Raw genomic sequence first — 24,944 nt, 5'->3', positions numbered from 1 at the left:
ATATATATATATATATATGTGTGTATGTGTGTGTTTAAAACTGCGCTCAAATTGGTAAGTTTACATAGTACACATGCCACCAAAGTGCTGGATGTTTCTAGAAGAATTCTGTCCATGACTTGTGATAAAAATAGCTGTTTCACACACAGATGGTGACTCTCCCACAGAGTCATGCATGCAAGGCTGATGGTGGAAAATGATGGGAAACGACTCATCAGCAGAGACTCATCAGTAAACATAAGTGTTCCATTTGTTCTAAACAGGAAATGACACACACACACACGCACACACACGCGCGCGCGCGCGCACACACACACACACACACACACACACACACACACACACACATATATAAGACAATTCAAATTCCACTCTGGAGGACGATATTGTGGGATTTATGGGTCTTGGTTTGGTAGAGAAGAAATTCTGAAATAAAACCCCAAATGTCTTTCAGTGCAAGTGTCGGAGTAGGAAGGCCCTGATCAGACAGGTGTGTTAGAGAGGATGTGGGAATATTTGCCACAGTTTAACTTGAACCCCCACCTCATGAACAGAATACCAGGATAAAAATGTTTAATCAATAATTTACTTTGTTTAATGTTATATTCATAACATGCTATCACAAACAGTTGCTCATCCAAAAAAAAAAAAAAAAAAAAAAAATCTATAAATGCAGTCATTAGTGATCTTAATCAATGTTAGCAATATTAAAGATTAGATGTCAATATTAGGGTTATTGGATTGGATCTCAGGTAATATGAATCTATGAGTAAATTAAGTGAAATGCCCTGAACGAGTAAACAGGTCAATGGTTCCAGTTACTGAATGCTAAGTGCATTACCAAAGCAAACATTTAAACCTTCTCTACATGCTAAAGCTGTGTGCATGGAGCTGTAGGCTAGTAAGAACCAGTTTGGTGTTTAGAGAATGGTGTTTTATCTATGTCCCTTTCCAAAGTCAAAATAATACAAGAGCAAAATTGTAAAGAATGAGTTTAACAATGGGTTTGCCTGCTCTAACGTAAGATGCAAATGTTAGCATCCCTGGCTAACTAGCATCAGCAGTAACTTAGCATTACCTCCAAAGTCAAAGCACATATTATTTGGTGATATTGTTGTGTGGGATTTTGGGTTACATTAGTCACATGTTGAGGACCAGAACATCCGCTGTGTGGGAGCCAAGATGCTACTATATTAGAGTTTAAACAAGTTAGAAGCTCAGTCTCAAACTATATTAGGATTGGGGAAGTTTACACTTCAATGGATTTAGGTACGTTTGCCAACACACTGCTTTGTCTCGGGCCTTACTACTTAAATTGAAGCATAGTGCTTGAAAATAAAAAAAACAGAGAAGGCAGCTTAACAAACGGTCAACTCTCATGGTAATTAAAGTGACATCAAACAAAGATGAGGTTATTTTGCATGAGGTTTTACTGGTTTTGGCAAGGATTCATTTTCACATACGGATCCTTCCCTGTTCTTTCCAGAACTCGGCAATCCTTTGAGACAGTGCGAACTCTGCCAGGCCCCTGCACTCATGGGGGGTGAACCCCACCAGCGCGGTGCCCATCACGCCAACCCCCTCTCTCCCCGCCAGCTCCGCAACCCTTGCCGTGATGAGGGAAGCTGGAACATGGCAGTAAGACTGGCCGCCGATGCTGAAACACGGCCACGGTTCACCTGCAGTCGTTTGACTAGTCGGGCTCCCTTTCACGCTTTCCACATTACAGGCGATTTCCACAGCGCCCTCATGTGGCAAGGCCAGCACCTGCACCCCAGGCAGCCCCCCCGGGGTCGACTCCCTGAGGGCCGCGGCAATGCGGCGTCCCATGGCCATGTCCTGGGTGTCGATAGTGACGTTGCAGTTCATGACGTACGGACCGGCTCCAACACCTGCAGGACATCAGCCAAAATCAGAACACAGAAAATTTAACCCGTCTCATTTACTCTTCTTCAGTAAGCGCAGTCCTGCATTTTACTTTCAGCAGACAGCTTTTGCTATTGCAGAAAACAACCGCAGAGGAATCAGCGATTGTATAAGGAAGGGATGAAGACCTTCTCTGGTGAAGGAGTTTCGACCTTGCCTCAAAATGCAAACGTGTTGTTCCTCAATTGCATTATAGTCTACTGAGGCTAGTGTCGGTGGTGAAATATGGATATTCTGCCACTCACGCAATTGATTTCTCCCTGTAAAACTGTTGAAAAACAATTCAAAATAGCAGATCTAGAAAGACGCTCTTGCTCTGAGTGTTAGGATCCCTGTCTGCTCTTCTGTTTTTTCCGTTTTCCTGTCTGTTTTGTTATTGTGGGCCATGTGCTTATGCTTTGTTTTTGTGTCAGCCTACAGTTTCCACCCCCGTGTTCCACCCTCTACCACACCCCTATCCTCAGGCTCAGCTGTGGGGAATTCCAGCTGATCATCCCCAGCTGGCTTAAATACCTCGGCGTTTCCCCGGCGCGGCGTCAGTCCCTCCGGTTACCAGTCTGGTCACGTAAGTCTGAACACCGATTCAATGAAGATCGTTACCCGTTTGTTTTCTGTTCCTTCAGTTTTGAGTGCGGTCGAGTTTCCCCTCCCGACTCCGGAGGCTACCTGTTCCGGCCTCGGTTGAGCTTCCCTCCCGACTCCGGTGGAGATTATAGGAGTGACTTTAATTTGCTGGACAGTTAGTCTTTGTTTTTTGTTTGTTCTTTCTGTGACTCCTCCTGCACAGTTAAATAAAGTCTTGGCTGGAGTAAACCTGCTGTGTGCGTGCGTTTGGGTCCACTAACTACACTACCACATAACACTGAGGGACTGACACAGTTTGTCTTGAGATAAACAAAAGAGACTGTCGATCAAACACCTTTGATGTTGCACCAGAAACATCTGGAGATGACACGACATTGGCAATGATTGCCAAGTTTTTATGTAAGAATAAGTAAACGGCAGTGGATAACAGAATGGACAACGATAACAGAAGGTAGGTCACACCAACAGCTGTTTTTAAAGTATAAGTCCGTCTTTCAATACTCTCATCACATGCCATATTGTCTATTGAAACAGTGTTCGTTCCGTGTAATCACTCCTCGTGTCCATAATGGCCATGAAGTGATGACTCTCTAGTGTGCTAGCGTGACTACACCATAAGAGATTGGAGGACAAAATCAGCAGTCCTCGCTATGTGCAAAAATTCATCCTAAAGTTCAGCTGGAGCTAATGCTAATGTCAGCAGATACCCTTTTAATTTGGCTAACTCAGACTTCTGGAGCCTCATATTAGCTTCGGCTGAACTTTAGAACACATTTGTTACCCAGACATATACCCATGGTTCTCACCTGTTAGGCCAAAGGGTTTCTGTGGCTGCGGCCCCATGTCGGGCCTGATTGCCTGCAAGTCTGGCGTCTTCTTGAACCAGCCCATCTCCTTCCTCCTCTGTGCCAGCCCCCGCTGCAGGGGGGAGTCTGCCCAGCCGAACAGGAAAGCACTGGTGCCCTGGACCCGCTCCGTGAGTCCCTGAGCAACAGCTGAGCCCCGGCAAGAACGCAGACGTGTTAGTTAACCAGCAAATGGAGCGCATGTCATCACATGCACGCAACTTCAGGAGCACGAGAGCAATGAGAACGTGACAGACAAAACACACCTGAGGGGATTTAATTCAGACGGAGGGAAATACACGGACACATGGACTGCTCATTACGCGCATGCGTAAATACAGTGCTTGTTAGTGAGTTTGCCAATTATTATTCTGAAATCACACTGCACAGATTAGCATACATCAGGCATGCTGGCACACATGCTGGGCTGCTGCTTATTATCAGCAAGACACATGGTTGCTAAGTCAGCTGGCAAACGGTGAAACTAATCAACAGCACAGGAAGCTAAAGATGTCACCTCATCAGCCACTAAACACATTGCTCTAGAACTCATTACAAATACTGTACGTCAGGGCCGATGAATAAGGCAGATACTTTGTAAATGACTAAAGAATAGCCCAAAACAGGGTTGAGCGAAAAATTACAGCTGCCCACTGCAAAGGGGAAATTGCAACTTCAAGTCACATCTATTGCATGTGTCATCCCTGTGTGCACACACTGGATGTTTACTCTATGTTTACTCTATTTGAGCCATAGAGTCAAAACCTGTTCATCTCAGTCCTAAGCAGGTGGGTGCTGCAGAGTACACAACTGCCTTCAAATGGAACTCGTGAGCTCATGGTTACAACACGGGATGTCGTGCACACAGTAGCCTTGGTGTTCAAGGGGTTAAGTCGTGAGAATGGTCTCATTCACATGAACGTAGGTATTAAAATAACTCCGGATATAAGTGCATTTTAAAACTGTCAGGACCTAATGATTTAAATGAGGGCTATTCAAGTGTTCATACGCTGATTTAGCTCAAAATGATCCGCTGATTTACAGACATCTATTTTCCAATGTAGGTCCATGGGAAAAACTATTTTTGGGATAACGTGACAATCTGGCATCCACAAGCCACCAAGGATAACAATTTAGTAAGCTAGCTAGCGGATACCATTTTGCAGGAAATTAAAGGCATAATGTAAGAGGAAAAAGATGAGTCTGTTGGGAATGTCAACATTTTTCTCAGACATTTAAAATTACAGAGAAAAACTATAGGACTAAAATAACAATATATTAAACATGCAAGATCCGAGATTGGGAGAATTTAGATTGCCTCTCAACGGTTCTCAACATGGTGTCGGCGAGCCGGCGGCTCACTGCTAAGGGTGCTAATAATGCTAACAGTGCAAACTATGGCGAAAGTGCTGACAGAGCTAACAGTGTCTACCTGAGGGGGAAAGAGAGTGCAGAGAGGCTGCCATGAGCTAACCAGGGGAGCACGCTCATGTGCACTAAAAGCACGTCTAGATCAGTAAAGCAAGGAGAGGCTCGGATGACATCACACAAAGAGGGAGAGTGAGTTCACTCTCTGCTCGGGTATTACTCCACTATATTTTTTACATAGCAAGTAGTTGTTTGTTGCTACTAATGCTCTGTATGTTAAATACAGCTCCTTTAAGAATGAACCACCGAAAAATGAACCTCCATGGCCTCCGCCTTTTCTGAAAAGATCAGCCAACGCGTCACAACTCGTGAACTCCGAGCTTTCAAGAAAATTTCCACTAAGGAGGTTGTGGCTAATACAAGAGGGAGGCGTTCATATGAACTCCTCTTTCTCGTGAACACTGTAAACATGACCTCATTTGAAGGCAACAAATGACGGTGCCCTGAAAGCTAATGAACAGATACAACATAGGACAACAACTGTAAGCTCAACTGACAGGGACGTGTATCTACGTGCACTCACACACACACACATGCATGTAGAAATGGCACCTCACCCCGAGCCTCTTTAGCACAGTCCTCCACTCCCACCTCCTCCCCCAGGGGGTAGAAGGGTATGAGGTCGACGGCACCCATACATGGGTGGACCCCCTTGTGGGCGCCCATGTCGATCAGCCCGCAGGCTTTCTCGCATGCAGACAGAACCGCCTCCCCTTGAGTGCAACACAAATGACATAACAATACATCAAACATACTGCCAAAGCCAAGTCCTGATGTGATGGTTAGGAAATGTAACTAGTTTTTCTATTTATTTATATTTATTTAAAGTTGTTTGTTAGCTTCAGCAGAAATTCTGATCCAAGACTGAAAAAAACTGAATTCAATATGATGAAAAATAGAAGATGTGGTTAAATTAAGCTGTTTCAGTCTTTAGGAGTGGGTGGAGGACAAACAACTGTAAACCTCGACAACTCTGGCTGCATTGCCAGACGGTCGTGTTGCGGATAAGCATGCAATGAGATAAACTTTTCACTGTGATCTTTGCCAGAAAAAATGTTCATCCTGATTTTTTTTGTGTGTTTAAATCCCTAACAAAGTTTATTAAAGGATTCCCCCCCCCTCTCAGAGGATTGGAGAGCAGACTGAATCCCAGCTGTAGTACTGCTGCAGAAAGTAGCTGACTCTATTCTTTCATCTGTAGCAGGAGAAAGAACGTAAAACCGTGACATTGCGCCACACATGTAAAGGCTCAATACTTACCGATAGAGTCGATACTGGCCACAATGGTGATGACGGAGCGGTTGTAGTCACGGTCGTTAAAGATGTTCAGCACCGTGGTCCCCTCTCGTCTAACACCTGATGTATAATTGTAGAATAATCACCCAGGTTTAAATGATGTTTTAGGTGAGGCGCCTGAGTCTTCTCAGGTCACTATGAAGCTTTGGAGCGACATATCAAAACCAGAAACCATGTCTAACAGCATCATGGAGGACAGGGAAGTGAATGTGGGAAAATAAAGTATTGTGAGTAAGTCAATTTAATAAGGTTAAAATTAGGAATAGTCAGGAGGAATAGCCTCCGGACTGATGTTAGCTGTCTTTAGCATCCTTAGGGGTTGTAACGTAGCCTGTGAATAAAGGTTGAGTTATTCTTTCTCTGCAAGACAGAGACCAAATGAATGCTTTTAGTAATAATTATCCCCAGACTCATTAATTACAAGTGATAAAACATTAAATGTCACTTGCCTTTATTGTTGTATAAGGCTGCCCTGGCCACAGTCTCCACCAGGTCTTTCCTGCGAGCCTCGGAAACATTGAGAAGACAAGCCACCAGTCTTCTACCAAAGGAACTCGAGGCCATGTTTCTACCGTAGCTGCTGCTGCTGAAAGTACAGAATGTAAACATGAAGTTCACTGACCAGACTAAAGACGAACCAAAAGCTGAAGAGCAGCCAGTCATAAAACAATATTCCACTCCTGCCCAAATGTACCTTGACAGCAACGAAGCCAAGATAATGACTTTCTTCACCATGCATGACAACACATGTTGAAGTATGCCACTTTCTAAATGAAAAGTTGAATTCATAAGCAACACATTAAGAAGGTTTGCTTCTACAGGTTTATTTGCTCTGCTAGAAGCTTACGGTAGCTACTTGCTACTGTTTGAAAACTTCAGATAGATATGTCTGTGTATCTAAAATCACTTTGCTGACTCCTCTCTACCTGTGATATTGTTATAATCTTAGCATTTACCATTATTTATAATTGTCACTTGTGGCCATCGTGGCTGCTGCTGAACTAGTTACATAGATTGTATGCACACTTCCAAGTACAAACATTTTTTCCACATCTTTTGTTTTCTACTCTCCTTTAAATGTGTCACTTATAAGCATTTATATTAACAGTGTTGTTTTGTCTCTGTGAGTTGTTTTGGCAAGTGGGTGAGATCTTTAATAAATGCATGACTCTTAAACTGCTGAATGTCAACTGTTCACTCCAAATAATAATAAAAATGTCTTTAATGATGATGCCATCTACAGACTGTTTGTGGAGCTGCCCTTTACTACGGGAACAACAAAGTAACAAAATACTTGTAAATAAACTAAAGGGCATGACTCCAGGATATACAAGAGTACAATCTGTGTAATGTGTTTTAGTCTAGACTGAAGCTACAGTTTAATAGTTTAACTTAAGTAGTCCTGTGGGTAGTATTAAACTGACAGTGTCTCTCCATATCAGTGACGACTGTATACAGTTACAGAAAGTGTTCAAAGTCCATGATGGAGTAATAAGCAACTCACTGACCTGCAATTCAAAAACATGAAATTGCACCTAAAAACCGGGCCATAAAGAATAGCATACTTGCGTTACATTAAATGATCTTTCAGCATTGACATGTGAAGTGCATTCTTTGGTGCTGATCAACGGGGGGAAAGCGCATTTACGTAAACACCAACCTCCATGCACAGTCCACGCAAATACACACAGATAGACTTTAGCACTTGTGGCTAAAGATGAGAGAATAAGTACAAAATGGTTCGCTCCTGTTTACAACCTACTGGAAACCGGTCTTTTCTGTTGGACGCAAAATTTTGCTTCGAGCCTGTAACGTATTTTGCACAATTGTGTAAATTATTCATCTTTTGCGTGCTTAGTTGTTTTATTATTTGTACTGTTTTTGTGACTTATTATTGTCTACGTATGTATGTACTTTGTATATCAGGAAGAATAACCCAAACCAGACAGGGCTGAGTTTAAGAATGTTGTACCTTAACATGCAAAGCTTAAATAAACTTTGCATATTAAGGGGCGGGTGTTGCAATGGCTATAAACAGCTACATGCATTACAGAGCAGTATTTTAGTTTGTCTATGTCCCTTCCAAATGAAGAATGAATAAATAAATGATACATAGATCCAACCCACACAACATAAAAAATGGTTACTGAATTGAATAAATTAGTCATGTTTGCTTAATCTAAAATGTACAACATTTATGCATCTATTTTCTGCATTTGTTTTATCTGTATAATGCCTGTAATATTTATGTTTACATTTTTCTCATATATAATCAAGAATTTTGTCTTTTCTAAATCTGTTTAATTTAATTTCGTTATCCTAAGCACTTGACAAACTAAACGGTCTGGTGTGGTTAACTGACGAAAGCGGAAGTACAAAGGAGTTCTTCTCTCACGTCTCTCCGGAATCAAAAACAAAAACATGCGCGAAAGTGCTAATGGCTTGCTGTTGTGTAGCAGAGCTGTAAATAGTAGTATCGGGGTCAATCTATTAATCTATATCGGTCGCGGGAAGCCTCGGACCGAGCTTTTGCTTAGTTAATTACAATATCTGGATGACATAATCAATATATTGCAGTAACCTATTCCAAATAGGTGGGCTTCCATCAGAACCCGCGAACAATCTATAACCTCTTTGTGCACTTCGCTGTTTCCCCCGAAACACTTCCGGTGATCACCGGATGTTGCTGAAGTAGCATTGAAACGCCTGTGAAGTGAATTGGGACCGGCAAAATGTGTCTCTACAGTGTTTACAAGGTGCTGTTGGAAACCTTGGTTTGGAAATAGTTGTATACACACTCCTTATATTCTCTGTTGATATCGAGAGAAGCCCCGGCCTCGGGTAAGCTTTATCTCTGCTACGTTTAGCTAGCATCATAGACAATGTAGCGTAGCACTAGCAAGCTAGCCCAGTCGACTAATGCTACCGCAATCAGATTAAAGTCTTCAGTTTCTGTCGTGTTCATTATTTCAAAACTCTTAACAGGTGGTCGTTGCGGGGGGTGCATAACAATTCCCATAATTATCATAGGGGTGCCCTGTTTTGAACGGGTAACGTTAGCGTTACAGCTGCTCTATGTGCAAGTATCTTTTAGTAGTATGGGGTTAATCAACTGTGCAGGGTTAAAAGGAAAAGAAAAGCAAACAAATTAATAAATAAAAGCCATCTGAGAAACAATGGTGTTGCCATATTTTGAAAATGTAAAACGAATACCCACGCAGTGTTTATTTTTTATGTTTTCTAATTGACTAAAACAAAGAACATCTCTAGTTCAGGCCTCATCGGATTGTTTGGAATTTAATAGATATCTTTCAGGTTACTATCCAGTTTTTTTACCCTCAGGTTTTCATCTCCTAAAGAGTGCATCATCTTTTTTTGGATTTGTTAAGCAAACGAGACCATCTGCGAGATATTGTCTATTTCTATATAGTAATCTTTAACGCTCGTCATTGGAGCCACCAGGTTGGACTGGGTCTTACAGTCTCAACATGTCACATGTGTAGTTGACATTACTTGATTATGCCACCTAGTTTGAATAGGACCATTTTACTTAGCAAAAAGCAACAGCTTGGTTATTGCTTAGAGAATGGATGTCATTTTATTTTATGTGTTACAATTCTGGACGTTCCTGACCACCTTGCCATTTTGACAGAGACAGACCGTTTATATTGTTTTGTTTGTTTTTCTTGCAGTGTTCTTACCAAATTGTGGACCATCATGGAGCGAAGAAGAGCCTTAACTATTCCATTTAATGTCGACAAGGATAACCGGGTATGTGTGACCCATGTTTTCACGACATGCATGTCAGCTTGCAACCTTTTTGTACTGAAGTGACGCTTGCTTTATGGCTGCCCTCATATTGTGCTGTTCTTGTGTTGATCCCAAGCTGGTGGTGATCTGGGATGGATTAATGGCTCTACTCTCACACAGACCTGCTCATGTGATTGCTATATTGCTAAATTCAGTTGATCAGTGAACCCACTTCCCTGCTGTTAAAAGAAATGTATCTCAGTAAGTGTTAGACATTTTTTTGCTGATAATCGTTAAGCATAGTCAAAGCTGCTACTACGCTACAGCTACCATAATTAGCTGCTACCAGTGCTGCAACAAAATATTATTTTCATTATGGACTTTTGCAGTTTCTCAGTTCACCATGCGGCCTATAAAATGTCAGAAAATGTAACACAGGTCCAAATTCTGTTCTTTAAATTGCTTGTTTTGTGTGACCACGGAAAAAGGATCCATTACCCAAGACAGATAATGATCAAATCCTTACAAGTGAGCATAAACCAACCTCCCGGTTAAAATGCAGCACAGACTTGTCATTACAGCAGCAGATTTGCTCCGTCCCACACTCGAACATTTTTTTTCTAAAAAAGAAATGTGTCGTGTTGAGTCCACAAGTGCTGTTTATAGGCCTTGTTTTTGACTTTACACACATGCTTCAGTCTGCGCTTAGCTTCTCCTCTCGTCATCCCTCTGTGTGTGTGCGAGTGTAGACGTACCTCAGAGTCACGTTCAGAGGCTTCAGCTCTGCCCCCCCCCCCCGTGGGTTACGCTCCGACATAAGCAACTCCGACGAGGCTTAGCTCGTCTCCATGACAAAAAAACAAAACAACTATACAAATACCAAAATCTACCCAACGAACAAATAACAGTCAAATATTTTGGTCCAGCCTTAGTCACGATCTTCGCTTATTTGCACTTGCTGTATTTTGCACACATACTTTTGGGCTGTTGCTTGGTAACTAACCACACTGTGAATTTTAGGTGGAAAACCCGCTCAAAATCTCCATGCCATGTCTTTCATCACAGTGTGGAAAGTTAGAAAGACAGGTACAGCGATACTGTTGTTGTGACCACATGAACAAATGTCACGGTGATAGTATGGTTATTCTGGACTATATCTGAGACTCTCTCCTTCCCTTCATCAGGTTTCCTGGACTGCATTTGCAGGTTGCAAACGCAGACATCGTAGTTCACAGCGTATGAATGGATCCATGCAGTTTGATCACAACTTTGCAAAATTTGAAATGGCCAGGTAAGCAGACTAGTTGGTTTAGACGGAAGGACTTTTTCAGGGTGTTGATTGCAGCGTAGAATTCCTAGTTGTTGTTCTGCCTATGAGTTAAACAGACCCATTGTGTTGTCTGTACTAAACTAGGCTCACTTCCTGCTTCGCTACAGTGCAGAAGCTCTTCTCGGATTCGCCGATATGTAAAATGATATCTAAAACTGCAACACGTTCAGACAGATTTCCTATAACAACTAAATCACCGGGAGGATCATTTCTGACAACTTTGAGTTGAGATAATCTACTTTCAACTGCCGTCTGCTCCCCACAACGTCAACGTCACCCAAACAGTAACTCGGTGGACTACTGACAGCATCGTACCCTGGACTACGCTATACCTCTCTGCTCATCAGAATCATGATTGTCATGATTTATTGAAGAAGATAATTGTATTTTAGACAAAATAATTATTACCACTGCAATAAATATTCTGCTCCTCGTGCGCAAATGTGTTTTTTACGAGCACATGTTGTGACAAGTGCACGGTCCACCCTCCCTATGCGCCTACCCACAAGGATGGAAAAGAAGGCTGACGTTCCTGCTCCACTATGATTATGAATGCGACTATGTGGAAGTTTAACTCGCACACTCACAAAAAAATGATTGCTTATGTGATAATATTGGTTGCAGTCCTGAAGCCCTGCATGCAATGTGCCAACCTGCTCACCAGGAGCAGTCGGGGGTTCAGCTGTCTTGCTCAAGGACACTTCGACACTCTCTATTATTGACACAGAAGTAGAGATGACTACTGCTAATTCTGGACATGCGAGTGTTCACGAAGAGTCCAGCGCCCCAAACGGGCACAATCCGTAACGCCAACCTCGTTGATTCCAAAGACGATGGAGAGAACAGCGCTCTCCTTCGGGGCTCACCAGACTGATAAGAAGCTGCAAATGGTTTTCATGGATGCCACTAAGCTGACCGGCATGACCTGAAATCGCCGCCGTTCAACACCGAGCATCTCTGCCTGGTGTTCAGTAGGTTGTATGAAATGCAACAACGGTCCACGGCTGGAATCAAACCAGCTGCACTGCAATACTGTGTTATGTGCTTATTCAGCTTATTCAGCTGCTGCAGCGCTCCATGTGTCTCTGTCTCATGTGAAGCACTTTGAATCGCCTCGTTGTTGAAAGCGGTGCAAAATAAATAAACGTTGTGCTCTGTAGAGTTGATTGCAGTTTCTTAAACTTTCACAAGATGGGGCTCTCACTCTAAAATTCTAATATTTTTATTGAAATGATTTACAGCAGTGTTAGTTTTTTTTCATAAGCAATATTAAAATTCTAACTTTAATTTCTTAACCCTTTGAACATCTAAAGCAGTATTGTAGGCTGCACCTTTGGAGTTCAATGTATTTATGAGATATATATATTCAAATTGTCTTTTACACAAAGTTGTTTTACTTTTAATATGATGACTGTGCAGATACTGTATGTTAAATGTACAGGTGTTCTTTTATTTAGATTTGATTGGTATTTTAATTGGGGAGAGGTATCTCATCTTCATTTGAAAACAGCAATTTTTGAAACTGGTTAATTTATTTCTTCAGTGACTGAATAATTGTAATTATTTTACTCTATTAAGCTCATTAATTTACCCTCTTTTCACAGACTGGTACTGAACTTTTAACTTCTGTCTTACTGTATTTGTTTTCAGATTTATTAGTGTTGTTGTTATCTAGATGTAAAAAAACAAACATTCCCAGCTGTAACTGATCAGCCGTACACGACGTTTTTGCAGATGACATCGCTGTATGTTAACGGTGATGCAGCTCCATGCATGAGAGAAACAAATGCTCTCGGTGTGATGTTACAAACATTGTAGAAGTATCATGCTTTCCTCACTGATTGTACAGAAACCTTTAACACCATGACTCCTCAATGTTTCATAGAAATTTGGTCATAAAGTCGTTACGGCCTTTTCATCTGAGAAAATGACTTTTCTATCACCTGCTTAAAGAAAACTTTATTTATTTATGCGCACCGTGACTCAAGGCCAAGCTTATCATGACCGCACACATGGCTTATCTACACCCCTCCCTCTGGATCCTGTGGTAAACACGAGGTCTGGCCTGCGATGGTAGATGAGCTGTAAGTTAGAATACCTTGAATACTTTGCTCTAGGACGGTTGTGAATAACTGCTTCTGTGTTTCATCCTGTAGGAAGAAGCCTTGTCTGATCTTGACCAATGTCCTAGAGACAGAACCCGGCAAGGAGTACATGGAAAGGATAAAACAGAGTCGTGCTTTTGGGAGTCGAGGGTCAAGTACACGGAGGGAGAGTGGTCGCTCCAGAGAGGAGCCCCTGATCTGCAGAGACATGAGGTTTAGACAGAGGGAGGCCAGGAATGATGAGAACAAGAGTGTAACCCCTAAATGCAACCAGAAGACCACCTCTTCGCCCGCTCATAGGTAGGAAGTCCCTGTTAAGGCAATACTATGGCTCTGTCCAAAGGTAACCAATTCCACCTGCCAGCACCTCTAAAGCTTAACTATCACGTTATACCGTGTATGTTTTAATCTGTATAATTAGCAAAATGTAAAAATAACAAGTCGCTTTTAATTGATGACTTCCTGAAGATTTATTTTCACCTTAAAAGTTCACTTCGCTATTTTTCAACCTGGACCATGTTTTGTTTCTGTGTCTAACTGATGAACAAGGAGCCAGACTGCAGCTGCTCACCGGCACCTTTTAATGGAGTTTGGCTTTGCCGGCTGAATCTTTGGCTCTCAGTATTTTCCAGGAACAAAACGTGGTGATTTTATTTGGAATAATACCTCACGGAAAGCTTTCACAGCTTAGATTCTAGTTCAAGTATGTGTTTCTGCTTTTGTGTTTTTGTCCAATTTCTTTGGTTCGGTACATTTTTTTCATATATGAAGTTCCAATGACTAAGTTTGACTCTACTTTGTGTGGCTTTTGCTAAACAATGAGAGTTTTGCCTCTGGCATAATCAGAGCAATGTGTTAATTCTTTCACTCTTTTCATTCTTTCTTTAGGTCAAGACTCAGGGGAAGATCACAAAACGTTGATGGTGACGTGGAAATGGAAGATATTGAAGAGGTGATAATAGGAAAGGACAACGGAGACGACTTCGCTGAAGTTGTAGGTGTGTAAACATGACGGCATTCAGACACACAGTTGCTGATGTGCTGGTGCTCTTCATGACCGTTGTATTTCACCGGGTTATTCTCGTAAAACTTTGACTTTATCAGTTCTGCTACCACTCTGAAAGCGTCACGCTTACATTTAGCTACTTTTCCCTGTCTTTGTCTCGTACGTCCTTTTAAGGGTTCTTCCAATGAGAACGATGTATTGATACTGCTGGCGCTTTATCCAGAGTAAATAAACACTTTATTTCAGATGCTACACTTTATGTAGCATCTGAAATAAAATGCTACGGGATTTGCTCAGCTATTCCCTTACACGCATGTCTTCTCTATTTTCTCATCATAGTGGTAGCAGTAGTAGCAGTCAGGCTGTCAGTACTGCCTGTGTTTATTTTAGCCTGATAGCTTGATCAGTATTTATCCATCTCATACAGATTGTGGGTTGTCAGTTAGCTGGGGGCCTGCCGTGGATACAGGAAGTTGTGATGAGTTCCCCCCAGCTAGCATCAAGGACCGGTTGACTGATCCAGAAAAAGAAGTGCAGCACAGTCTGGTGAGTACCGAGCAGGGCCGCAGAGAAAGCCTCAGAACTCTCTGTCCAGCCAAGGAGTAGACTTCATCCAAACATTACCACTAAAGGCTTAAATGAATGACCAGACGTGCACCTCATTATGTTAAAGTGATTGCATTTTTTCACATCATGTCTTGAATACGCCCTTGAGTCAATTTTAGGACTCGGTAACATTTCCATGGCACTCCGACACGGCACAACTCTGAAATGAATACCATCACATGAATGTAAAAGCCACGGAAGTTTTCACCTAAGTGGATGAAATTATGAATATCCAGCAAAAAGCTTTACATGCCACTTGTGAACAAATAGTACATTAAAACTTCCCTGACCAGATACGTTTTAAAACCCATCAGCCTGTTGTTCTTTCTCGATATCAGTAGTTCATATTTGCACACCTGCACGAGTTATCTGATGAACTAACGCCTAAATTGAGGTGCTGCGTTCTGTGCTGTTTCCACAGAAGAGGAAAAAAACGGATGAAGAGTCCCAGTGCAATGGGACAGGCAGCCCCAAACGCCACCGCGAGAGTGTGCTTCGCCTCAGCGGAGAAGACAGAAGAGATGGAGGACGGGCACCGACACGCGCTTGTCTGGAGGAAAGTGGGGAAGACGGAGATTTGGAGAGCCTGGACCGTACCATTGTACAGTTCACGGTGGGAGCGGATGATCAAACAGAAGTTCTGCTCCCAACCATCTGTCCTAATTCGGAGGCCAGAGACTCTATTAGTACCCCCAGAAGAAGTCTATCGTCTCGCCAGGACAACACAACTATAACCTCTGAACCCAGTGAGTACAACACAGGATGAGATCTTCTAGACTTGGAAGCTGCATTCTGTGCAGAAACTCAGTTAACAGAAGAACTGAGCTTCTGCCAGCTGTTTCTGAAACTGGCTCCTGGAAGAACGGGCATAATCAAATAGTTTCTTTTTTTTTTTCCAGTTGTGCTGTCCAGCGATGATGAGGAGAGTGGTGACGCAGCATCCAGCACACTGGTCACTGTAGAAGACGGAGTAATACAGGAAGCTGTGGCCAAACAGCAAGACGCTTCAGATATAGAGCACATGCAGGTTGGCAGAATGTGTATTTAGTTTGAGCCGTACCTCTTCAGAAAAACATTTTATAAAAGATCAAGCATGTTTTCGACTGATGACGTAGTCCTGTATCTGACTCCATAAGACCAGAGCGGAAATAGATCTCTAAACATGATCGGGGCATCTCTACATTTCTTGATTAAAATGCCTCCATGTTTGCAGGACAGTGCCCCTTTATTTTTTTTAAATGTAGCCATATATGAAAAAGCATGTTGTAGATCACAGAAGCTAACAGGAGCCTCATACGAGCTTCCTTTCACAACGAGGTCACTGACTTTCCTGCTGTAACAAACTCATCTTTTCTTTTTTCTAGATTTATTTAGTTTTGTACGTACTTTATAACCCCCATTCCCTCTCAAGCTAACGAGACTTTATTGAGAGCGATGTTTTTATAACGATACCAAAAAGTTGCAGTAGGCATTGCTGTCAACTACAGCATCAATCCGTGTTCCTGCCACTAGGTGGCGCAAAGGTAAGGGCGTTTTAAAAGCTACACATAGTGGCTTAAAAATATTGGAATTGGAAAAATATTAAATTGAAAAAGTAAAGACTGGTTTCAACTATATTGCTTGTCCTTACAGCTCGATCTCATCGTAGTATTGGGGGTTAGTATTGGGGTTATTGTACTGTAGTTGTGTACTACTGTTTGCACACATTTCTCCAAGCTGAGTGTGTTTGTGTGTTGCAGGTGTTGCGTGTAGTTGTAGATCTTCCTGGTTCATTGGAAGTCTCTTCGATCCCCAGTATAGACTACTCCTTCTCCACGCTGCACTGTGGAGGATACCAAGGGAAAGCCAATGGAGACATCATGGTAAACTGTGTAAACTACATAAACTCAGTATTCGTATCACATTTCAGGACATGAGGCGTAACACCTCTTTTTTTTATGCCTCTTTCACAGATAGCAGACCAACAAATCATAATTCCACTGACAGGTAATGTTGTGAGTAGTTATTTTAAACGTTGGTATCAAGTACACTGAAGTAAAATCACAGTGTTTGTAGAGGAACTGTGGCCTGCTTGAGCTCTTTGGTGTGGGTTGTTTAAACTGCTTGTTTTGGTTATGCTGTCTGCACACCATCCACTCACAGCTTAGTGGTCTATTTCAGATGCTAAATTGTGTGTGTGTGTGTGTGTGTGTGTGTGTGTGTGTGTGTGTGTGTGTGTGTGTGTGTGTGTTCCTGGATTAGACCCTCAAGTGCACTTTCACCTTCTGAGCCTGTGAAATCTGCCCTTCAGGGGAACTAAGGTGGTCATTTCTTGAGGTGTGATGTTGGCTTTGACATATGTTTGTTAAACACAAATGGGTGACATGATAGTTTTGTGAAATATTTTGTGCAAACCGAGCAACATATTTTCTAGCAAGCACAAGTTTTGTTTCTGGAAAATGAGTCTGGATTAGATAACGTTTTGAATGAATAACGGCTGATTACTTAATCCTTGAGCCAAGCCTTCGGCATGATTCACAAGAACCTACAGGATGTAGGAACAATGTGGCGATTTGAGCGTAGAAACATTATGTTCTATGATTTGAAAATGTTCGTAGGATTCACACTAACTGATTAGGAAAGCTCTAAAGCTGTATTTAGGCATCTGCAGTGGCATGATTGGAACATCTACGGAGAGAAGCTTAAATCTGGATGGAAGATGGGATTGACTTTCTTTGGTTTTGAAGTTGATGGAAAGTATTTACTGCTACAGGAGGGGAACATGTGAGGTGTGTCCTTGTTTTCTTTTTGTGTGCGAGGCATTCTTCTTAGTGTGGTAAAGACAAAGACTTGGCGAGCTGCTGAACTAAGCTCACCACCTCGTTCTCTCCAGACGCCGATGAACAGGTGGAGGTGGTATTAACCCTGGATCGTAAAGACCTGAGGAGGTACAGCGTGTGGGAACAGCAGGAGCTGGAGGAGCGGGAGCTTCACTTTAAGGATGGCGAGGAGCCTCTCCCCGTTGCCGTCCTTCTGTTTTGTGTGTCACAAAGCGCTGCAGCTGCTACACAGCGAGAGCTCCTGAAGCTGTGTGTCAAAGAAGACGGAAACACGAGCTCTGGTGAGCACACTTCAACCTCACATTTAATGCTTATTGGAGACGCGTAGTATTTAGGCTGCAATCGCTCTGTATTGTTTGATGCGTCACATTATTCCTAATGTAAATCTGCACGGTGCATGATAACAGTGTTATGGTTTCTTTTTATTTGAACAGACAAGGTGAGCCCCTTCATTCTGCTGACGCTGAGCTATGCTGTGGTGGGAATGGAGGGGGCGTTATTACGCTCCCTCCTGGACATCGACTGTCTCAACAGTCTGACACAGGAACAGTTCATCCACAATGCAGACCAGATCAGTTGTTTGGAGGACTTCCGCTCTCCTGTTCTTTCTCTGGATGATAGCGTTGAGCTGATCAGAAGAACTGGACTGGACTCTCATCTGTTGTCTCTGCTCGGCCTGGAGACCACTGACTCTAGTCTAGACCCGGACCAGGATGGTCCACCTAGCGATACGGACGATGACGCCACACCTCACATCCTGCTGGAGGTTGAGTCGCAGAAGGAGAACGTGCTGGAGCTGGAGACGGAGACGGAACAAGAGACAGAGACGGAACAAGACACGGGGACGCAACTCAAACCTGAGGAGGATCAGAAAGAGCAGGAGCTCCATCGGCCTGAGGTAAGTTTGTTCCCAAGTTATTTTTTGGCCTTTAAAACAAAGCAGTATCTACCTCATGCATATGTTTACTGGTTGTGCCCGGTTAAATCTGTGGTATTTTGCTATATTTGACTGTTTATCATCTCCTGTTAATCATATTGCAACGCCTCAGACTTATTTTCTGTCCCCCTGACCCCCAGGCTGGGAACCACTTGTTCACATGGTCAGTGTTAAATTATTACATGTTGCTCCTGTGATGTGAATTTCCTCCCTCAGGAAAAGAAGAAGGAGCCCACTCCTGTGTACACGCTGTGCCATCGTAGAACCAAAGGATCCTACCTCGTGTCCATGTGTAAACCACACTCAAGCATGACTAAATTTAAACATCAGGGCCTGGCTCGCAGGCAAGTAAAGCTACCTTATCATATGTGCAGCTTCTCATGCAGCCGGACCCAGCAGGTGTTGGCACGTGGCTTCTTGCAGCCAATGCAGTTCTGAATGCATGACCTTCACATGTATGGTTTCTCTGTGCATGGACAGCTGTTGCCACATCATTCATCTACTGCCAGTGTAAAGTGGCTCTTCTTTCTTCCACCTCTGCTTAGGTTGATCCAGTTCCCCCCCCCTCCACTGAAAGGAGGAATAACCGTCACAATGGAGGACCTGCGCTGCCTTGACACCGGGCACTTCCTAAATGACGTTATCATTGACTTTTACCTCAAGTAAGTGATGCATTGAAATATTTTCGTTCCTCACAAAGATTGTTGGGAAGAGATCCGCCTTTTGAACCGATCGCGTCGATGTGTTTTTGAACCAGATACGTCCTGCAGAATGCCTCTGCCGCTGTGGCCGAGCGCTCCCACATCTTCAGCAGCTTCTTTTACAAGCAGCTGACACGGAGGGACAACGCCAGTGAAGGCGTCACCACCGACTCGTGCGTAGTGCTGCCAAAAATTCATCTTTTCTGTTGCGAATTTTCGTATGTGCTGCTTCCAGGAAATAGCCACAGCCTTGCACTCTTTGAGGCTGACAATGACAAAATCTTTCTTCTTTTTGTGTTTTATTACCAAATGACGGCAAGGCATCAGAATTGAAACTCCATCACAAACCTGAACAGTGTTTATCATTTTTCTGCATATTTGTACATATTTTTATTATTTCCATTTCTTGTACTGGCATGTTACAAGATACTTATGTCTTCATGATTTTTGTAGATGTACCGTAAAAAGAATAAACAAGTAGAATCAACATAAGCATAAGATGCTCTATGATTTCATAAATTATCAGCTTAGTGAAGCCTTCAACTTAATATCTTGGAAGTTAAATGGAGAATGAATTGCTTCCACTCGGCACTGGCCCTGCGCTCTTGGTGGTCAAGAATTCCCAAAACTCAAAAGTTTGATATATTGAGAGTTACAGACTCGGTATACGGAGCCAGTACGGGAGGAACATGAGACGTGGACCTCCCATCACTACTCTCTAGTGTCTATAGTTGATTATATGTATGTGAATTACTGTTTATTTTTGTGTGCCTCCAGCTGTCAGAGGCAGAGGCGACACCAACGGGTGAAGACATGGACACGCCATGTTGACATCTTCAAAAAGGACTTCCTGTTTGTCCCTGTCAATCAGGAGTGAGTTAAAAACATCATGAAGAGGTGTATTGTACGGAGATTTTTCCTTATATCACACTATGCGTCACATTGCTCTGTTGTGTTGTCTGTTTAGGGCTCATTGGTATTTAGTTGTCATCTGCTTTCCTGGACTGGACGAGCCAAAGTCTGAGACCTGGAGTGGTCCAAACGGCGAGTTGCCGGAACAAGAGGCTCAGGGGTCTGAAAGCCCAAAGGACGAGGCAGAGACACCGCCCACATTAAACCACAGTGACGGCTTGGACACAGAGACGGGTATGTTTGACCAAATGACACTGAACGAGATTAAATTACGGCCGGTCTTTGCAATTATCCTGTGTTTTTGTTGTACATTTCAGGAACTTTATTTATGTTGTGAATGCAAAGATCATGGTTGGTTTCCTGTGTTTTAGAAAAGCCTCAAGAAGATTCCACTAAAGACCCTTCGCCTGGTCCAGTGGTAAGATATATTCTGTTCTCTACTCACGAGGAATAACACTCGATTTTCTTTAATCTCATTGACAAATGTTCAACAATCTTTAATTGTTCCTCCAAGTCTACTCGGTGTCATTTTGTCTTTGTTTGTAGAACTGCACAGAAAAGACCTTCCAGAAGAAAACTGTTAGCAAGAGGTGAGTGTGCGGTTACACAGAGTCACTTTATTCTGCTGCCTGATGCATGACAATAAGAACTGGTTTGTCTTTAAATGTAAAGCACTTTGGTTGAAAAGGATTGTGATGGTTACTTTCAGATATATTTAGAGTCTGAACTGTGTCTCGGAGGTTTGTCTTTTCATATATCCATACTACAACAGTTAATAAATGGTCTTGGTGGTCTGCTTTCATTCGCATACACACTGCCCCGTAAACATCGAATGACAGACGTGCCTCTCTCTTTTCTGTAGGCCGTGTATTCTTATCATGGATTCCCTCAAACTTTCTCTCCACGAGCGAGTCTTCAAACTCTTACGGGAGTAAGTATGAGACTTCTAATCCGTCCGTCTGTTGCAGCGCGTGTGTGTCTGTGTGTGGGTGTCTGTGTGTCTGTGTGTGTGTGTGTGTGTGTGTGTGTGTGTGTTTGTGTTTATGAATGGATGGAAGATAATGTGCGTTTGTCCCTCAGGTACTTACAGTCGGAATGGGAGGTCCGTCGTGGTTCATCGACGGACTTTAGCGCTGATCAGATGCAAAGCTCGCACTGCAAAGTTCCCCTTCAAGACAACAGCAGCGACTGCGGCCTCTACCTGCTGCAATACGTCGAGAGTTTTCTGAAGGTAAAGAAGTTGACGGCATCAGTTTATCTAGGGCTCACGTAGTCTGACACATTTAAATGTACTATTAGATCAGCATCACCTTCAAATCTTCATGTTTTGATTGAAGCTCAGTGGGACATTAAAATGTTTTAAAGCATGTACACGGTAATAGAAAATTAATTCTGCTTCTGCTCTCAGGACCCTGTGGTGCACTTTGACCTCCCTCTACACCTACAACAATGGTTTCCACGGCAGCAGGTGCGGAGGAAAAGAGACGAAATCCGAGATCTGGTACTTAACCTCAGCCGAGATCAGAACCTTGGTACGAAGGGATAAGAGGGATGAAGCAGCTCTTCTGTTCAGTGCGTCCCATTCCTGTAGCCATTATAAAGCACCGCTCATAGTGAGCGGCGGACTTCTCAGCGTGAACTAAAAGGATTTCCTTTGCATTAGATGCTGTTATTGTTATTCCACATTAACTCGAACCACACCTCTGTAAACCTCTGACTGTCTCTGGATCCTGTGAGTGAACATGAAGATAAACAAGTAGCTGTTTTTATAATAGATTACGTCTAGACATGAAATTGTTTCTGCACGCCATGACGTTTTACGGATTGTTTTTATGCTGCAAGATTTTTTTTTTTATAAAAACAATGATTTGTATTTATTTTGTATGTAGAAAGAGTGTAAACGTGTAACAACGGTAACGCCTAGATTTGACATGTTCTGCTTTCTTTGCTGACATTTGTTGGGCATTTGAAGTCATGTGACTTCATGTTTATCTGTCATGGGTTTTCTAATCAAACCTGTTCTGGTCCTGCATTCTTTGCATAGGTACACCTTCACTGGATGAACACAGGCGCAGTATAACATACATTTGCCATGTGGCCGACCCAAATTTCATTATAAGATAACTTGAAGCCTTTGGGAACTGGAATCCCGTCATTAAATTTCAGTTCTATCTTTTGTCTCTTTTGAAAATATGCTAAAAAAGGGAAAAACGTTCAGTCACTCAGTGCCTCCTTCAGTTCTCCTGAGAGCCTCCCAGTGCTAGATCAGAAACATGACAGTCTCTACAGGTGGAAACCAACTATCATCAAATTGATCGACCACAAACTCTAAAATCATGTTGGGACACAGCGATGGTTCCTAATAGATCGACTTTACCTGCATAAATTGGCTGAATTAGACCAAATTGGGATGTAAGACTATCAATACAGGCTACTGTTGTTAGTTTGCATATAACATTCTATATCATAGTTCTGATAGTCAGACATTTTAATTATTTTATTGAAATACAACTTTCATAAAGTTCAGGGGTGTACATACATTATTAGCATGTGTGATCTTATGCTATCAAACGTAAAAGCTACTACATTCAGACCTAAGAGACATTGCTGTCCGTCACTACTGTTGCCTAAATTCTTCTCAGCAGAGAGTCTTGTGTAGTGTTTTCCCTTTTTGTTCAGATGTTTGTATCTCTTTTAACCCTTAATGTTTTCTAGGCGTTGTGTTCGATGAATGTACAGAAGCTGATTCCAAAACTTCTTTGGTTTCAATGATATTATTAAAACTTGTAGACCAAATAACACTTGTTTGTTTTCATCTGTAACCACAAACCTAGATAGTTAAACAAGCCCAGCATGTTTTTTTATGATTAAATACCAACCGGACAATATTTGAGTAGGGTCCTGACTCTTGAATGCTTGTCCCACTAGATGAGGATTACAGTTGGGTAACTAAAACGGAAAGGTAATGTCTGTGTTGTAAATAAACCGGTTTATTCCTTTTTATGTATTAAAAGTTTCCTTTGGCTCCTGATCAATCTATCTATCTGCAAACCCTTTTTTAATAATTCTCTTTTTGACCAGAGGAGCCAACTTTGTTCTTCTCGGGTCAAAGGCTTCCTTTTGAAATGCCTGTCCATTACAATGCCAATATAATCTGTCCAGAGGGTTACATGGTCGGCTTAGGTGCATTTACTGTCTCAGCGTGTCGGATCCCCTCTCAGTCTGACTCTGAGTAATCCCCCCCCTGTTCTGCATGGCAGTGGGTTGCAGCCATCAGGCGTATGCAACATCTACACTCATTGCCAATTCATTAAGTACACTTAGCTAAAGGTAATAATACAACAGTCCTGAAATATATCCTAGTATGCATTCGTTTGAGCCAGGCGTGCCTAATAAACTGGCAACTGTGTGTATATTAACACATGTTTATGGATTGCATGGCCTGTGCAGTGTTGTGTACTCCGCAGTATTAGAAGCAGCATCACTGAAATCCCTCATTCAGGAATGCACTGATACCGTCTGAGTACAGCCACTGCCCTCTAGGCCTACTTGGCTCCTATTCCATGGCTAGTCATCCATGATCTCTGGGTACAGGATCAACATTTTTCAGCCAACGGCTATGGCCAGGTCTTTGTTTGACACCTGCACCACGAAGAGGGCCATTGGGCCAATCAAAGAGAGAAACACAATTTATTGATGGATTCTTACCCTAACACAGAGACGTGTATATATATATATATATATATATATATTTTAACTGTCAAACTAATTGTAATCCTTTCTATACAACTATTTGATGGATTGGCACAAAGGTTTGAACAGACATTCATGGTTCTCAGATGGTGTACCCAAGACTTTGGTGATTCCTTGATCTTTTCCTTGAGTGCCTCCATGAGATTGATATTTGTGGCTTTGAAAGAAGTATCTTTAACTGTTTGTACTGACAGTCATGGTACCCAGAGGCTGTATCGTAATGATTTTGGTGCCCATTTAGTTCTCCCCTAGGATAACGTCAACATTTTAATTTGTCCTGTACTTTTGGTTGGTTTATGACCAAAGATCACTGCAGAACCTTCACACCCTGGACACAACCTGTTCCAACTCCTCCCCTCTGGTAGGCACTACAGGGCTCTGTACGCCAAAACCACCAGACCCAGGAACAGCTTCTTTCTACTGGCCGTCACTCTCATGAACAATAAATAAGTAATATTGCACTACTACCTCTGTTTGCACTATTGTATTATATATATATATATATATATATATATATATATATATATATATATATACAGTATACACACTTTTTGTTTGGGATATATTTATACTTATATTGTATATAGCTGTTAAATGTCCTTGTTTTTCTTATATTTCTCTTGTTTATTGTATATATTTCATGTGTGTGTATGTATGATGAGAGTAATACGGATAGTGTAACCGGAGTCAAATTCCATGTATGTGCACGCATACATGGCCAATAAAGCTGATTCTGATTCTGACCAAAAGATCTGCAAAACGAATGACATTTCACGACCGGACTTGTACTGTGTATTTACAAGTGGTAATTATCAAACGTGAGCCGTCTAACACACTTAATTAAAACGCTGAACATGGTAAACGTTACAGCTCCAGTATGTTAGCATTGTCATTGTGAGCTTGTTACTGCCATTGTCAGCTTACTTGCTTTTTTGTTTTTCCGTA

General features: G+C 42.2%; 2 protein-coding genes across 5 annotated transcripts; one reads left to right on the top strand and one right to left on the bottom strand.

Annotated features, from left to right (window-relative positions):
- Window positions 1-598: 598 nt before the first annotated feature.
- On the bottom strand, window positions 599-6,658 carry ftcdnl1 (formiminotransferase cyclodeaminase N-terminal like 1). Its single transcript, XM_031869543.1, has 5 exons — window positions 6,526-6,658; window positions 6,045-6,133; window positions 5,342-5,497; window positions 3,318-3,506; window positions 599-1,892 (listed from the first exon to the last, which is right to left on the bottom strand). Exons 1-5 carry the CDS (start codon window positions 6,642-6,644, stop codon window positions 1,456-1,458), a joined length of 990 nt encoding a protein of 329 aa, XP_031725403.1. The 5' UTR covers window positions 6,645-6,658; the 3' UTR covers window positions 599-1,455.
- A 1,836-nt stretch (window positions 6,659-8,494) lies between these two features.
- Window positions 8,495-23,042, top strand: LOC116395513 (uncharacterized). Of its 4 annotated transcripts, XM_031869458.1 has the most exons (23): window positions 8,495-8,921; window positions 9,773-9,851; window positions 10,851-10,916; window positions 11,015-11,121; window positions 13,317-13,565; window positions 14,154-14,263; window positions 14,699-14,817; window positions 15,299-15,623; window positions 15,777-15,904; window positions 16,617-16,739; window positions 16,830-16,863; window positions 17,750-17,977; window positions 18,131-18,594; window positions 18,850-18,977; window positions 19,179-19,295; window positions 19,391-19,507; window positions 20,112-20,207; window positions 20,302-20,480; window positions 20,618-20,664; window positions 20,793-20,836; window positions 21,109-21,177; window positions 21,327-21,477; window positions 21,655-23,042. In XM_031869458.1, the coding sequence occupies exons 2-23, from the start codon at window positions 9,798-9,800 to the stop codon at window positions 21,790-21,792; spliced, it is 3,093 nt and encodes a 1,030-aa protein (XP_031725318.1). In that variant the 5' UTR covers window positions 8,495-8,921; window positions 9,773-9,797; the 3' UTR covers window positions 21,793-23,042. The 4 variants fall into 4 exon arrangements, with proteins under 4 accessions (XP_031725318.1, XP_031725319.1, XP_031725320.1 ...); XM_031869459.1 differs by lacking the exon at window positions 10,851-10,916; XM_031869460.1 differs by lacking the exon at window positions 8,495-8,921 and having other exon boundaries at window positions 9,778-9,851; window positions 9,967-10,916.
- Window positions 23,043-24,944: the final 1,902 nt, after the last annotated feature.

This window comes from Anarrhichthys ocellatus, unplaced genomic scaffold (genome assembly GCF_004355925.1).
Source record: "Anarrhichthys ocellatus isolate YVR2014 unplaced genomic scaffold, GSC_Weel_1.0 scaffold47, whole genome shotgun sequence".
In the NCBI taxonomy this organism is placed as follows: domain Eukaryota; kingdom Metazoa; phylum Chordata; class Actinopteri; order Perciformes; family Anarhichadidae; genus Anarrhichthys; species Anarrhichthys ocellatus.
The sequence above is the reverse complement of the archived record's forward strand: the minus strand, read 5'-3'. Positions and strand labels throughout refer to the sequence as shown.